General features: G+C 41.8%; 1 protein-coding gene across 5 annotated transcripts; it reads right to left on the bottom strand.

Moving 5' to 3' along the window:
- Positions 1-25: 25 nt before the first annotated feature.
- On the bottom strand, positions 26-12,921 carry LOC134540477 (neuronal acetylcholine receptor subunit beta-2-like). 5 transcript variants are annotated; one of them, XM_063383253.1, is made up of 9 exons: positions 12,837-12,921; positions 9,590-9,747; positions 9,075-9,125; positions 7,559-7,668; positions 5,692-5,905; positions 4,451-4,616; positions 3,905-4,054; positions 2,828-2,991; positions 26-422 (listed from the first exon to the last, which is right to left on the bottom strand). In XM_063383253.1, the coding sequence occupies exons 1-9, from the start codon at positions 12,904-12,906 to the stop codon at positions 237-239; spliced, it is 1,269 nt and encodes a 422-aa protein (XP_063239323.1). In that variant the 5' UTR covers positions 12,907-12,921; the 3' UTR covers positions 26-236. The 5 variants fall into 5 exon arrangements, with proteins under 5 accessions (XP_063239323.1, XP_063239327.1, XP_063239324.1 ...); XM_063383257.1 differs by having other exon boundaries at positions 4,451-4,611; XM_063383254.1 differs by having other exon boundaries at positions 9,590-9,744.
- Between the last annotated feature and the right edge of the window lie 2,064 nt (positions 12,922-14,985).

The following is a 14,985-nucleotide window of genomic DNA, read 5'->3' as shown; positions in this document are numbered from 1 at the left end:
AGAAAAAAAAAAAAAAACTATGCCATAGCTGCTCAAATTTCCATTTTAATATACAAACAAAAATATAAACATTTCAGTTAATGGTAACTTGTTTCAGAATTTATTCGTTTAAACATGTTTTAAAAATAATGTAATTATTATTTTTTTTAAATGAATCTTGAAGAAATAAAATCATATTGTAATCTTAACATCATTTTTGCACGACCAAATTTGTGTACAAGAAATTTTCATCTTAGTCACAGAACACGAACTAACAGCAGAATGGAATATACAGAAGCAAATGCGAGAAACAATATTCGGTCCGCGATGTGTATCACGAGCTTCCAGGCGTGTGGATTTGCATCTGCGCTTCTGTCTGCTGCGGCGATCTCTCCAGGCGAGACGTCTTCACGACCCTCGAGTGGACTGCTTCGATCCCCTCCCTGAGATAAAACACAGGGAACCATTTTATCGCGCAACAGGATCATTTCCATGAGTACCAGCATCAGATCACGTCGTTAAAAAAAAAAAAAAAAAGTGGTTGTCTGTAAATTCGGTTTACGGACGGTAGTTTAACGTGACAACGTCATAACAAAACATTGATGTAATTATTGCATATTTTTATGAATAAAATTGAATAACTTTTATTGAATTATCACTATTTTGTATGGATACAAAGAAGGAGTGAAATGAAATCTACAATTTAATTGATAAATTTACTTTTATTTGCACTCATAAATTCAAATATATTAATTACTTTAACGAACAGATTAATTTAATTATAACTTTTATACATGTTTGCTATTTAACTTCTTCTAATCTGTGTTATTCTGTTAAGAATAGGACGATGATAGGAAAAGTAGGAAACGAATGGGAGTGTTTCAAGTTTAATGTGCCTCGAAAAAGTCAAATCGATGGTTGTTCCAATCGAGTGGAAGAGAGATAGGTGCAGCGCAAGCGTACAATGAGCGTAACGGGACACAGTGTAACGGGACAATTTCCGTTACGGGACACTTTTTCGTGCGTGCAGCCGGCGTTCATTGATTTATTAGACGTTGTCACGTCAAAAAATTCTTAACATCGTTTTGCGTAGGAAGTCAAAGCAAAAAAAAAAGAACACCCGTGATTTATTGTTACATAAGAATTGCAAATTTACCCTTGAAAATAGTTGCTTTAGTTATATTTTTATACTTAAATACTGTGTAGCTAATTAAGTTTATTATTTTAAAAAAATAATCATTTTTATTTCAAAGCCCTGGCCAATTGTCATACGCCAAAAAAATTTTAGCTATGGCCTTTGTAATGTTTCACATTGGTTGGAGCTCAACTCGCTGATAAACCCGTTTTGTTGGCTACACAAAATACTTTGTGGGTTTCATATTTTATATATATATATATATATATATATATATATATATATATATATATATAAATATATACACACACGTGTGTGTATATAACCCGCTTCCTGCCCACTTCATATCCAAACTCAGAAAGATATTGTAAAATTCCAGATTGATAATATTCTAACGAAAGGGAATCCAAGCAAATCAAAAAAGAAAGACACACCAATATAGTGGTCATAATTTCCCTTTAATGATTTCTTACAAGCAAAAAAACAACACAATAATTGTTCTTTTTTTTAATACCGTGCAACAGCTTCCCTCGCCTCCAGACCAGCATCACGCTGTGAACTCAGGGAGACGCTCTGCCATGCCACTCAGGCTCGCCAACTCACCGAGACCAGCAGCAGGGCCCGCACGTAGCGCCTGTCCGCGAGCCACGAGGCGGCGCGCGCACACCAAGATGGCGGGTCGCCCGTCAGGCTCACCAACTCACCGAGACCAGCAGCAGGGCCCGCACGTAGCGCCTGTCCGCGAGCCACGAGGCGGCGCGCGCACACCAAGATGGCGGGTCGCCCGTCAGGCTCGCCAACTCACCGAGACCAGCAGCAGGGCCCGCACGTAGGGCCTGTCCGCGAGCCACGAGGCGGCGCGCGCACACCAAGATGGCGGGTCGCCCGTCAAGCTCACCAACTCACCGAGACCAGCAGCAGGGCCCGCACGTAGCGCCTGTCCGCGAGCCACGAGGCAGCGCGCGCACACCAAGATGGCGGGTCGCCCGTCAGGCTCACCAACTCACCGAGACCAGCAGCAGGGCCCGCACGTAGCGCCTGTCCGCGAGCCACGAGGCGGCGCGCGCACACCAAGATGGCGGGTCGCCCGTCAGGCTCACCAACTCACCGAGACCAGCAGCAGAGCCCGCACGTAGCGCCTGTCCGCGAGCCACGAGGCAGCGCGCGCACACCAAGATGGCGGGTCGCCCGTCAGGCTCACCAACTCACCGAGACCAGCAGCAGGGCCCGCACGTAGCGGCTGTCCGCGAGCCACGAGGCGGCGCGAACACACCAAGATGGCGGTTCGCCCGTCAGGCTCGCCAACTCACCGAGACCAGCAGCAGGGCCCGCACGTAGCGCCTGTCCGCGAGCCACGAGGCGGCGCGAACACACCAAGATGGCGGGTCGCCCGTCAGGCTCACCAACTCACCGAGACCAGCAGCAGGGCCCGCACGTAGCGGCTGTCCGCGAGCCACGAGGCTGCGCGAACACACCAAGATGGCGGGTCGCCCGTCAGGCTCACCAACTCACCGAGACCAGCAGCAGAGCCCGACGTAGTGCCTGTCCGCGAGCCACGAGGCAGCGCGCGCACACCAAGATGGCGGGTCGCCCGTCAGGCTCACCAACTCACCGAGACCAGCAGCAGGGCCCGCACGTAGCGCCTGTCCGCGAGCCACGAGGCGGCGCGAACACACCAAGATGGCGGGTCGCCCGTCAGGCTCACCAACTCACCGAGACCAGCAGCAGGGCCCGCATGTAGCGCCTGTCCGCGAGCCACGAGGCGGCGCGCGCACACCAAGATGGCGGGTCGCCCGCCTCGGAGGAAAGCCACTGCAGCACCACCGCCACAAGCATCGTGAACCCGGCCGCCAGCATCGAGTCCCGGTAGTACAGAACTGCGAAGCAATGGTCATTAACAAGCCTTAACATTCAGACTATTTAAAAAATTAGGTTGTCTGTAAAGTCGGTTTACGGACGATAATGTTACGTGATAACGTCATAAGGAAACATTGATGAAAAATTGGATACTTTTTAATTTTCTAATATTATTTACAGTTTTTGCAAATTTAATTTAAATAATTTGTACAAATATAATCACGAACAATTAGTTAAAAAGTCCGCCTTAACCTGTTTGCTATTATAGAAGATTTTCTCGCACGGTGGTTGGCCGGTTCTTGCACGCTCGGCTCAGACGGAATGTGACAAGGAGTCATGCTTTTTTGTGCGCGCACTAGGTGTTCATCGATTTATAAGATGTTATCACATCAAAAAAAAAAATTTCAAACCCAATTCTTACAATGGTTATTACCAAGCCTTTAGATGCTGACTTCAAAAAAACCTTTCAAACCCAATTCTAACGAGTAACGATGGTGTTCAACAAGCCTTCTGATCGCGGAATCTTTCCGCGAAAAATTGCATGGCCCTAGTAATCGCCGATGGAAATGTCTAGGGACCTTGAAAAATTCGCGGTTTCGATGACCTTCACGATAGTCTACACAGTCCTCTGTACACTCGGGCAAATAACGCCAGTTCGTTTGGCTGTTGACTTGTGAGTCGTCTCGACTGGTGTTTGCCCCGAGATTCGTCACTTCTTTGGTTGAGGGGTTTCTCATTGTCTCGGAGTCGCCCAGACGAACAGCGAGCCAATAGCAAGAGCAAGTGTGTATGTATTTCAGACTATCGCGAAATGAATCTGCGAATTTTTTTTTCCGGTCCCTAGCCAATTTCGTGTGGTTGTTTTTGAAAACCACGGGCGAGTTCGTGGAACTCTAGAGGGGTGGAATCCCCCTTTGAGGAATTTCCTCGTACTTATCCTGGGGCACTCCGCGCCGGTCGGCAGCTCGTAGCCCAGGGCCTGCAGCTGGTAGACGTGGGTGAAGATGTCCACGCAGCAGATGCGCATGCGCGCCGGGCTCCCCGGGTCGACCCAGTACGTGGCCAGGGTGAGAACAGGGAGCACTGCCAAGGGAAGAAGAATGCACACATTGACACACACACACTATGGCAAATGTGAGCGTGGTTTGTCCTCACATGCCGATATAGCATCGCAACACACCCTCTCACCCCCACTGGGGAGTGTTACATGGCATGGTAGCCCTACATCTTCCATCCGTGAAGAATCTTTGGAACTTTATGTACTCAGTATTACAAATTATTTCTTGGCAACTGGTTTCCAAATTTATCTTTTGTCAAAATTAAGATTTTTTTTTTTTTTTAATTGGGCAGGGATAAAACCTCGTGTTTATCGCTGAGGATATTATTTTATATCTGACACCAAATAAATTGATATTTCAGACGTTTGGACAAGTGGTGGTGTGTCGGATGCCCGGATGGCGGACAGTGCTCGCGCCTCACCCAGTGCCGGGAGGAGAAAGATGACGCCGTACAGAGCGGACCGCCTCTGCAGCCTGAAGAGGAACAACACCGATGATATCCGCCTGTCGTCGCCCCTCGCCAAGACTTCGATGTCCACCTTCAGCAGCTTCCACATGCGGTTCGGCCTGTACCCCGCCGAGCTGAACTAATAATAATAACAATAATAATTTATTTCCAATTTTTTTTACACTTTGGTAACAATATTCACCTAAATAATAGGGACCTGAAAAATTCGCGGTTTCGATGACCTCCAGGATAGTCTACACGGTCATCTGTACACTCGGGCAAATAACGCCAGTTCGTTGGCTGCTGATTTGTGAGTCGTCTCAACTGGTTTGCCCCGAGATTCGTTACTTTTTTGGTAAAGGGTTTCTTATTGGCTCAGAGTTGCCCAAACGAACAGTGAGACCATAGGAAAAGCAGCTTAAAGGTATAAGTATATGAATTTCAGACTATCGCGAAATGAATCTGCGAATTTTTTCTGGTCTCTACTAATAAACCAGGAAATTTAAGCACTCACGAAAGCAAGCTAGGTATGTGAGTGCATCAAGTCACTTCAAATCACATGCGATTTCAAAACTACTCAAGATATCCGAGTGAGGTCTGCTAACAGAAAAGCATTTAAGAGTTCGCTGAGGGCCTAAAAGTACTTTTGATATCGGATTAAGTTTCTAATCCGTATTTTTAGAAGAGTTATAATGGCTAAAACGCATGTTTTCAGAGTAATTTTTAGGCGTAAAACAACCAGCACAGATTCTTGAAAGCACTTTAGGGACTTGCATTACACCTTTGTCTTCATTTCTCGGCCATATAATGTTACGGTCACCGCTCAGATTTCACAGTTGTCCTTTGACGACGAGAAGACTGCGCGTCAGTTCAGAGCCTTGCGCTTAGAGGCGATAACGCGCTAGAAATTCCAGCGAGCGTCGCGCTTATCATCCCGCCTCACTAACACACATACAACCCTGGCGAGGCGGGCCCCTTAAGTGTGGACGATAACAAAACCAAAAAAAAAAAAATCGAATTATTTAATTATTCAATATAATATTTTTCACTTTAACAAAAAAAATTACCGAATGAAATATAAAATTAAAATCGTAAAATTACGCACGAATTTTTTTTATGTGAGGGATAGCGAGTGTTGGTTCGCGAAAACGTGTTTCATGTGTGTGCAGCGTTGCGGTTTTGTCGGGGATGCCCGGCGGGAAGGCGTGTCTTGCCTTGGACGCGGCGTCCTCCGAGTCCAGGTTGAGGTCCAGCTTCTCCAGCGCCATGTCGCCCGCCACCTGGTACAGGGTGCACGTGGCGCCGTCATGCGGCCAGGAGGCGAGGTGCGCCTCGCAGGCCACCCGCGGCGCCGACGTCGCCGAGCAGGTCACGTGGCCCGCCGACGTCACCCGGCACCTGCCGCCGGCGAATTCCAGGGACTCCATCCTGGGGGAGGGAGGTCGCCGTTGCCGATACAATCGCGTCCGTGTAAGAATTGGCTTCCCACCCCCCCCCCCCAAGGGACTACATCCTGAGGGGGGGGGGGGGTCGCCCTTGCCGATACAATCGCGTCCGTGGAAGAACCGGATTTCCCCCCCCACCCCAAAGGGACTCCATCCTGGGAGAGGGGGGGGGGGGTCGCCCTTGCCAATACAATCGCGTCCGTGTAAGAACCGGCTTCCCACCCCCCACCACCAAAGGGACTCCATCTAGAGGGCGGGGGGGTAGGCCGTTGCCGATACAATCGCGTACGTGTAAGAACTGGCTTCCCCCCCCCCCCCCCAAAGGGACTACATCCTGGGAGAGGGGGGGTATGTCGCCGTTGCCGATACAATCGCGTCCGTGTAAGAACCGGCTTCCCCCACCCCCCCTCCAAGGGACTCCTTCCTGAGGAGGAGACATCACCGTTGCCGATACAATCACATCCGCGGAAGAACCCCCTCCCAGTTGTAAACTGCAATGGTACCAACTGCAAAGGGTTGCGGAGTGTTTGTTGTGTTCGAAAGTCTCGACCGAAGAGTAACCCAAAAAAAAAACAGTTTTTGGATGAGCGCATGTACGAGTGAGTACTGGCTTTGTCGTTTTCTCTCGCTCTTGCAGCGCCAAATTGCGACTCCCTGAGCGTAAAGCGTTTTAGTATTCTGAAATTTGCCAAGAGTGAACCTGTAACTCCAGTTCAACGGGAGTTGTTTCGTTTAAAAGTTTAATCGGTGGATCCCCCGTGCGGCAAAAAAAAAAATCGCCAATGGTATAGGCAGTTTGAAACAACCGGACGTGTTTTTTTTTTTAATTTTCTTTGTTTCCTTTAATATTTTTCTTCAAAACTCACCCCCCCCCCTCGAATATCGAATCCTTCGAATACAAAAGGATTTGATTTGTCCATCCCTGTTTCTAACCAATCACGTTCGACACATTTAAGATGTCACCGCGAACAATATTGCGTACGCGACAGAATTTCCAAGTAGAATTTGTTTTCCTATTTCCGGCTCGTCGCTAGGGCGGCGTCACGGAAATCCGTGTCAGAATTTTGTTACCAAAAGATGACTAAACAGTTACATTGTTAACTCCATTATTATCCATATATTTTTAAGGTTTTGTTTACATGGTTTTATTGTTATGTCTCCAGCTCTCGACATCGTAAAACGATCAAATATACTTCAGTTTTTTAAATATAAAAACTAATCTTTTAAAAGTTAGAAGTTAAATCAAAATTGTTCCAGCAGTTTTCGCGCGATACTCGAACGAACAAACAAACAAACAGACAAATATTTAATAATAATACAGAAATTCAATAAAAAATAATTCATTAATAAAATATTTTGATTCAAACTATTTTTAACTCCATGATAAAAAAAACTATCTATGTAATGATACCAAATTTATATGGATTAACTGCGTGGTTTTTGCTCAAAATGATACATTTTAGTTCTTACTGTATTAATATAATTACATATATGATGATTATTATATAGTATCGCTTCGGCTTAACGGCCGTATCAAGGATTCCCCACTAAAAAATTGCTGTTTTAAAGGTAAAAAACAAAGTAAAGTGGTACTAGCCTAAACAAGAACCAAAGTGTTTAACTTCCCCATACGTACAAGTCGACGAACATGGCGTCTGGCGTCCAAATACGTTGTGGGTCCAACCAGATAGAGCTGATTCCATGGTACGAGTTGGGATTCCAAATCAGACGTACGTCATACCAAGTCTAAAAAAAATATATATATACATATATATATGTGTGTGTGTATATTTTAAAAAAAAAACCTCGGGTGTAAATATCGATAACAAACATTAAGGGGACGTCCATAAATTACGTGTGGGGTTTGGGGGGGGGGGGGAGGGGGTAATAGGAGGTCGAACTATCGCGTAATTTTTTTTTTGTCCGCAAGAAACTGTGTAAAATTGCGAGAAAACTGTGTTAAATTAAGTAAAACATATTTCTCCCCTGAAATATGGCTAAATCCTACACAATAATGTCTATCGCGGTTGTGCCAACGCCAGAAAGTCACTCTCGAGACGACACTCTCGACTCCCCGTGGACTGAATTAGAATGAATATTATTTTACGAATTTAGGTAGTTCCTTTTGACGTGACAACGTGTAATAAATCGATGAACGCCGGTTGCACGCACGAAAAACTGTCCCGTTACACTGATTGTCCCGTTACGCTCATTGTACGCTTGCGCCGCATCTATCTCTCTTCCACTCGATTGGAACAACCATCGATTTGACTTTTTCGAGGCACATTAAACCTGAAACACTCCCATTCGTTTCCTACTTTTCCTATCATCGTCCTATCCTTAACAGAATAACACAGATTGGAAGAAGTTAAATAGCAAACATGTATAAATGTTATAGTTAAAATAATCTCTTCGTTAAAGTATTAAACATATTTGAATTAATGAGTGCATATAAAAGTAAATTTATCAATTAAATTGTAGATTTCATTTCACTCCTTCATTGTATCCATACAAAATAGTGATAATTCAATAAAAATGAATCAATTTTATTCATAAAAGTATGCAATCATTTCATCAATGTTTTGATATGACGTTGTCACGTTAAACTATCGTCCGTAAACCGACTTTACAGACAAATTTTTTAAGTATTTTATTGTTAGATTTTCTCACTGTGATTCTAGACTACGTTATATCTTAATAAAATTAAGTAAATAATGTTTTTTTTTTTTTAATAAATCCAACCCAATAAAGTACAAATTAACGTATTCACACTAAAAATACGCATTTTGAAAAATCTCTCGTGAGATTATGGGAGGGAGGGAGGGGGTGGAGCCAAATCTCGCGAAATCTCACAAATGGGGGTAGAAAAATCGCCAAAATCGCCTTACGTAATTAATGGACGCCCCCTAATGTGAATTGTGACAAAATTATTTTAACGTTTTGAAAATCAGCGAGTACAAATTTTTTTTATGAAGTTTCGTTGTTTGTATTTTTCCAAGAACGTTTGTACTCTAATTCAACACAAAGATAATGTACACATATCTCGATCACCACTTGAAATATGAATTATATTCGTTTGGTTCAAACTTTAAAAAAAATATATTGCTTGTATGTAAAAGTATTGCATTAAAATCATTAAAAATTATACTCACCCAATTTTGTAACGTATTTATTATCGCTTCTTTTCGACTGCCCCACTCAATCTATAAAAAGAAACAAACATTTATATATTTCAATAATTTTAAGTCTATATTTTAAGCTCCATCTAAAATTTGGGGGGGAAAAAACGTTTTGTTTAATTTTTAATATATACTATGCTAAAAAAAAAAATCCACATGTTTGCATTAGCATAGATTTTTGCAAATGACTTAATAACATTACTAATAGCTAGTTATATATTTGGATTTTTTTTTTTTAATTATCTGTTCGTAAAATATGAGTTTCTCATTTCATCATGAAGTTGACGTATCAAAATGAAGCATGTTTTAAAATGTATGGGTATAAAATCACAATTTCTTGCATCTGAATCGAGCCAGTGTATTTAAGTATATATATATGAATTATATTCGTGGTACCTATCTAAATGATATGTGGTACTTATATACTATATATATATTTGTTTTCAGGATATTTTATAACCAGATATGTGAAGAATTCAATCACTCACGTAGTCTATGCTATTGAGCACTACAAATTGAGACGCAGAAGTAACGTTCTTTTCGTAAGTTGACAAAGCAGCTCTGTTGAAATCGTAGTTGCACAGCAGATGATCTCTCAACTCGTTCTGGGGCGATCTGGGGCGAAGTTTTGAATCACACGAGTCTGCTGAAAAGAAAAATAAAGTCAGTCATGGGGACTGTCGACAGAAGTGAAAACTTAAAAATTTTGTTTTTAAATGTGTAATATGAAATCATTTCTACGTCAAATGTACACAAGAAAATTATTTTGGTATTAGTATATCACTGGCATGTCGGTGACGCGAACTCATAAGTTTTGCCCCTACAAATAATAACTTTAAAACTAGAAGAAATGAAGTTTTTTCATTGAAAGAATAAAAAATTATTAACTTAAATCTACAAATAATCATCTTTATCTCTAATAAATCAATAACCTGACATTTGAAGAAATTCACATCGTAAATAAACAAAAGAAAAAAATAACTTCAACTTAACTACCTACTAAAAAATATCCAATGCACGCAATATAATACCACAAAATAACGTTAAAATTTCCTTGGAAAATAAAGATAAAATTTTGTATCTTTAAAAATAGAATAAATTAAGTTTTATCCTTGAAATATAAAAAAAAATTAACACGTCACGTGACCATATCGATGACGACTTACATGGATTTACTCCCTATCCAAACCTTCCTATAGAAGTTTTCACTTCAAAAAATTGGTTGTCTGTAAAGTCGGTTTACGGACGATAGTTTAACGTGACGTCATAACAAAACATAAATGAAATGATTGCATACTTTTATGAATAAAATTGAATCATTTTTATTAAATTATCACTATTTTGTATGGATACAAAGAAGGAGTGAAATGAAATCTACAATTTAATTGAGAAATTTACTTTTATTTGCACTCATTTATTCAAATATGTTTATTACTTTAACGAAGAGATTATTTCAACTATAACTTTTATACATGTTTGCTATTGAACTTCTTCCAATCTGTGTTATTCTGTTAAGGATAGGACGATAATAGGAAAAGTAGGAAACGAATGGGAGTGTTTCAAGTTTAATGTGCCTCGAAAAAGTCAAATCGATGGTTGTTCCAATCGAGTGGAAGAGAGATCGATGCGGCGCAAGCGTACAATGAGCGTAACAGGACACAGCGTAACGGAACAATGTGCGTTACGGGAAACATTTTTCGTGCGTGCAGCCGGCGTTCATCGATTTATTAGACGTTGTCACGTCAAAAATTATTCGATTGATTGTTAGCAGGTGGTTGGTAACACTGTCCCCCCCCCCCGGGGAAGCCTCGGCCATGCATTGTACAGGAAGCGGGGAGGGGGAGGGGATATCTTATTGGAATTTCGAATTCCAACTTATGGAACAAAAAAAAAATTGTTTGACCTGAGATAACAGGAAGAAATGTAAACCAATATCAGCCGTATTGTATTCAACGTTTTTTTTTATTAATCTTTAAAATTTACATATATTTAACCAATACTGGTTTCAAATTTTATGGGCGAGATTATCAAAGAAAGGATTTAATAAAGCATAAACAATGCAATAGTTGTTGCCATGGAAAACATCGGGAAAATGTGGTCGAATATCTCTAGTAAAATGAAAATTTAAAATATAAAAGGGATAAAAAATAATCTTCGAGGCGGGAATAACCCCCCCCCCCTCTTAACTTCATTCCCGACCCCAATCACCAAAATAAAATTCTGTGTACGCCACTGCTGATGACGTGTTCTATTGCTTAGTTCCGAATAAGGTGATCCCATATAACGTCCTTACAGAGGTTTGTCAATTGTCTTCTACAATGTAAAGGCTCTATGGTAACACAACTCCTTTATGACTTTTTTTATTAACATTAATGGACTTTTTTTTTGGGCAGGACATTTTTTTTTCGAATTTGTATTTTGTTTATGAATTCGAACGCCACCTTCCTCGGTACCCGAACACAGAACACTCGTACTGACGCTACGGAGGTCGGCACTTAATGTACCTCTTTTATTTTTTATTATTTAAAAAGGAATTCTTTTGAAAATAGTCATGCATCTACTTGTATCTACATCATATTACAAAAAAGGGGGTTTGTCTGTAAAGTCGGTTTACGGGCGATAATTTTACGTGATAATGTCATATAAAGACATTGATGAAAAATTGCATACTTCTTAATTTTCAAATATTATTTACAGTTTTTTGCCAATTTAATTTAAATAATTTGTTTAAATATAATCACGAACAATCAGTTATACAAATAAACTGAAATAAAAATCAATGTCAATAAATTGTTAATTTGAAATGACGAAATTGGACAAATAAAATATTTTTTTTTTTAAACAGCTGCTTTTAAAAAGCCCGCCTTAACCTGTGTTTGATATTACAGAAGATTTTCTCGCACGGTGGTTGGCCGGTTCTTGCACGCTCGGCTCAGGCGGAACGTGACAATGAGTCATGCTTTTTTTTTCGTGCGTGCAGCCGGCGTTTATCGATTTATAAAGACGTTATCACGTCAAAAAATAAAAATTCGAGTGGGTTTATGAAAAGAGGATGGGTTGGAGGTGGGGTTGGGTTATGCTTCGTTTGGACGAGCAAGCATCGTAGTGTCCCCAGATCAGTGGCGGATTCATAGGGGTGGCGCAGGGGGCGCCCCCCCCCCCTTACCCAGGGCAGCCCAGCACCAAGCATGTTTCTTGGCAAGGGGAGGGCGCGCACCCGGCCGCCGATGTTATACAATACACATTCATACACTTACCTTTAACGACTTCATGTCTTGAAAACAGTTTGAATAAAGTTTTATCAAGCTTTGCGTGTGACTAGAATCTTTAGTTTTTCTGTAGTGATTTTGACATTTGTATACTGCACAATTGGCCATTTTAACTACATATAGCACACACTTATGCACCAACAACAGCAAATATTCGGGCGAAACATAAATGAAACGGTTAGAGCTTGGAAAAAAGATCTATGGCTGCATCCAAGCAACCAAGGTGACTTAACAAGGGAGTGTGTGGAAGAGGTAGACCTGCTCCCCCCCCCCCCCTTGAGATTTTACTGTATCCGCCACTGCCCCAGATTGATGGGATACGTCGAGTGACGGCATCAACTCGGCATGGCCTGCAGCGACACCAGGTACGAGAGACGTCTGTCAAAAAAGGAGTTTTGAAGAGTGGGAGACTACTTTCTTGTCGCCAGACGCGAGGCCCCGCCGAGGAGACGGGGAGTGGACTCACCGCCGACGGCCGGGTGGACCAGGTGGACCGCGTGGACCGCGCACAAGGCCAGCAGGAGTCGGACGCCCATGTCTGACGGCGCTGGTGGACTGGATCCCCCGGGCAGCGACGCCCCTCCCAGATAACAACCGCCACGCCCCGCCCCCACACAACATGTTCCCCCCCCCCCCAACCCACCGAACCAAACTGCGCGTGCGCTGTTCGGAATCACCCGCCTTCAATTACCCTACAAAAAAAAAAAAAAATAATGCCTGCAAACTATCCAGGGAACATCGTGCATTTACGGACACGAGTTGACTTGAACGCTTGTCCGAAAAGAATATTCTCGGCGTGTTAGCAAAACTTTCAGAAACTGGCGGAGTCTAAAGTAGGAACGCTCTTTTTTTTTTGTGTCCGCCTTTGTTGAGGACGAAACATACAACATACGGAGTGGTTTCCATCAAAGATTCATTTTATTTGAAATTACGAAGAAGACGTCTTCGTTTGGTTAGAGTTTAAAAGTCCGTTGATTCACTGTAATTTCTGACAGTGTAGCCAGGGGCAAGTTCCCTTCTTTTCAAGATTAAAAAAAAAAACAATCTAAGACAGAATAACACAATTATAGGAACTTGCAATTGTGAGGGGGGAGGGTCAGGGGCGTAACAACAGGGGCAGCAAGGGTATTTTGCCCCCCCCCCTCCTAAACCTTGAAGCGGGGGCAAATGGGGGCAAATAAAGTGCTGTGTAATCAATTTTGAGATAATAAAACTGCTTAAATAGCACTATTTTCCACCTTGAAATACAAATTTTCCCAGGGGAGGACCTCCGCCCCCCTGCTTCAATAGGGGGTATCGATGATTCTTTATAAAAAGGTATATTGCCCCCCCCCCCTTAAAAAATTTAGTTGTTGCGCCCCTGGGGAGGGTGTACTACTTGGAGGATTCACTTCAGGATGAGACTCAGTGTATTTGTGGTAAATACCTTTAGGGTGTTCACCCCTTAAAATCATAAACGCATAGGTCAGTCAATTTTGAGGGAAAAAAAACTTTGAAAATTGAAGCACGGTTTATATACGAGTTAAGGCCGTATTAACTGCCAGCAAGTCAAGTGTATGTCCGGATACAATGTTCTAGGCGTGGCTGTAACATGGGGCGCAAATGAACAGTCTGTATGGGGCCACTAAACGTTTTGTGCGGTTGATAAATGCCAACATGAAATATATATATATATATATATATATATATATATATACAAAGAAAACCTATTATGAGTTTGATATTTGATACAAAAATTTTGAGACACAAAAATAATGAATAATGCATGTTAATTAAAAAATATATTTAAATAAAATTTTAGAGTTTGTTTAAAGATTTATAAGTGCTTAGTGTACATGATAGTCAGACTGGTAAACATTCAAAGAGAAATTTTGTGGAAAAAAAAAAATAAGCTTTAACAGTTGGTTGGCAGCAACAAAGTGTAAAAATATCATGACGGACGTGCGGATCAAAGTGAATCGCCCGGCTTGTTGACGGATGGATGTAACGGACATCATTTAAGTCCAGTTTAATTCTCGGGCAGCAACCACTAACCTTGATGCTGGCCCCTTAAGGGTAGTACTTATTACTATGGGCCTAAATTAATTCATAGAGTCAGCTGAGTGTATCGCATAACCATAATCATGTCAAACAAAACAGATTCAGTAGTTCGAGCAAATAACAAACAGTGTCCAACCTGAAATATACAGATATAAAAGATTTTCATTTATGTAATTATTTTTACCTAATCATTTATTTTAAAATTAAAAATAAATTTTGGCCATTAGTCACATGCTGACAATACATTATTTTATGTAAGGTAAGTTAAAAATGTCGAACTTTTAGTAATCATGTAATTTGGCAGAAGATTTTCCCTCCTCCCCTGGTACACCACACCAGCTTCACCCGACAGACTATCAAACGTCGTGGTCCAGGGCAGATGCACAATTTCGTCAGGAATCTTCAACTTTGGCATCATTGAATGTAGGTACTTCTAATTATTACTGTCACTTTACCCATATAGTTTTTTTTAACCTTATTACCTATTCATCCCTGGGCCGATTTTTTTTATTGTAGTGCCCAACCCTGCCACATCAACTTAACTCTGCCACCCAACTGCACTGCAGAATACTGAA

This window comes from Bacillus rossius, chromosome 16, assembly GCF_032445375.1.
Source record: "Bacillus rossius redtenbacheri isolate Brsri chromosome 16, Brsri_v3, whole genome shotgun sequence".
Lineage (NCBI taxonomy): Eukaryota > Metazoa > Arthropoda > Insecta > Phasmatodea > Bacillidae > Bacillus > Bacillus rossius.
This window is presented reverse-complemented; position numbering and strand designations above follow the sequence as displayed.

What these genes read in the sequence shown, in the direction of transcription:
- LOC134540477 (XM_063383253.1), bottom strand. Translation starts at nt 12,906, where the DNA reads ATGGGCGTCCGACTCCTGCTGGCCTTGTGCGCGGTCCACGCGGTCCAC. An exon ending in TGCTCAATAGCATAGACTAC is followed by an intron (nt 9,126 to 9,589) that starts GTGAGTGATTGA and finishes TTCTTTTTATAG; the next exon opens with ATTGAGTGGGGCAGTCGAAA. An exon ending in CTTTCTCCTCCCGGCACTGG is followed by an intron (nt 4,055 to 4,450) that starts GTGAGGCGCGAG and finishes TTCCCTTGGCAG; the next exon opens with TGCTCCCTGTTCTCACCCTG.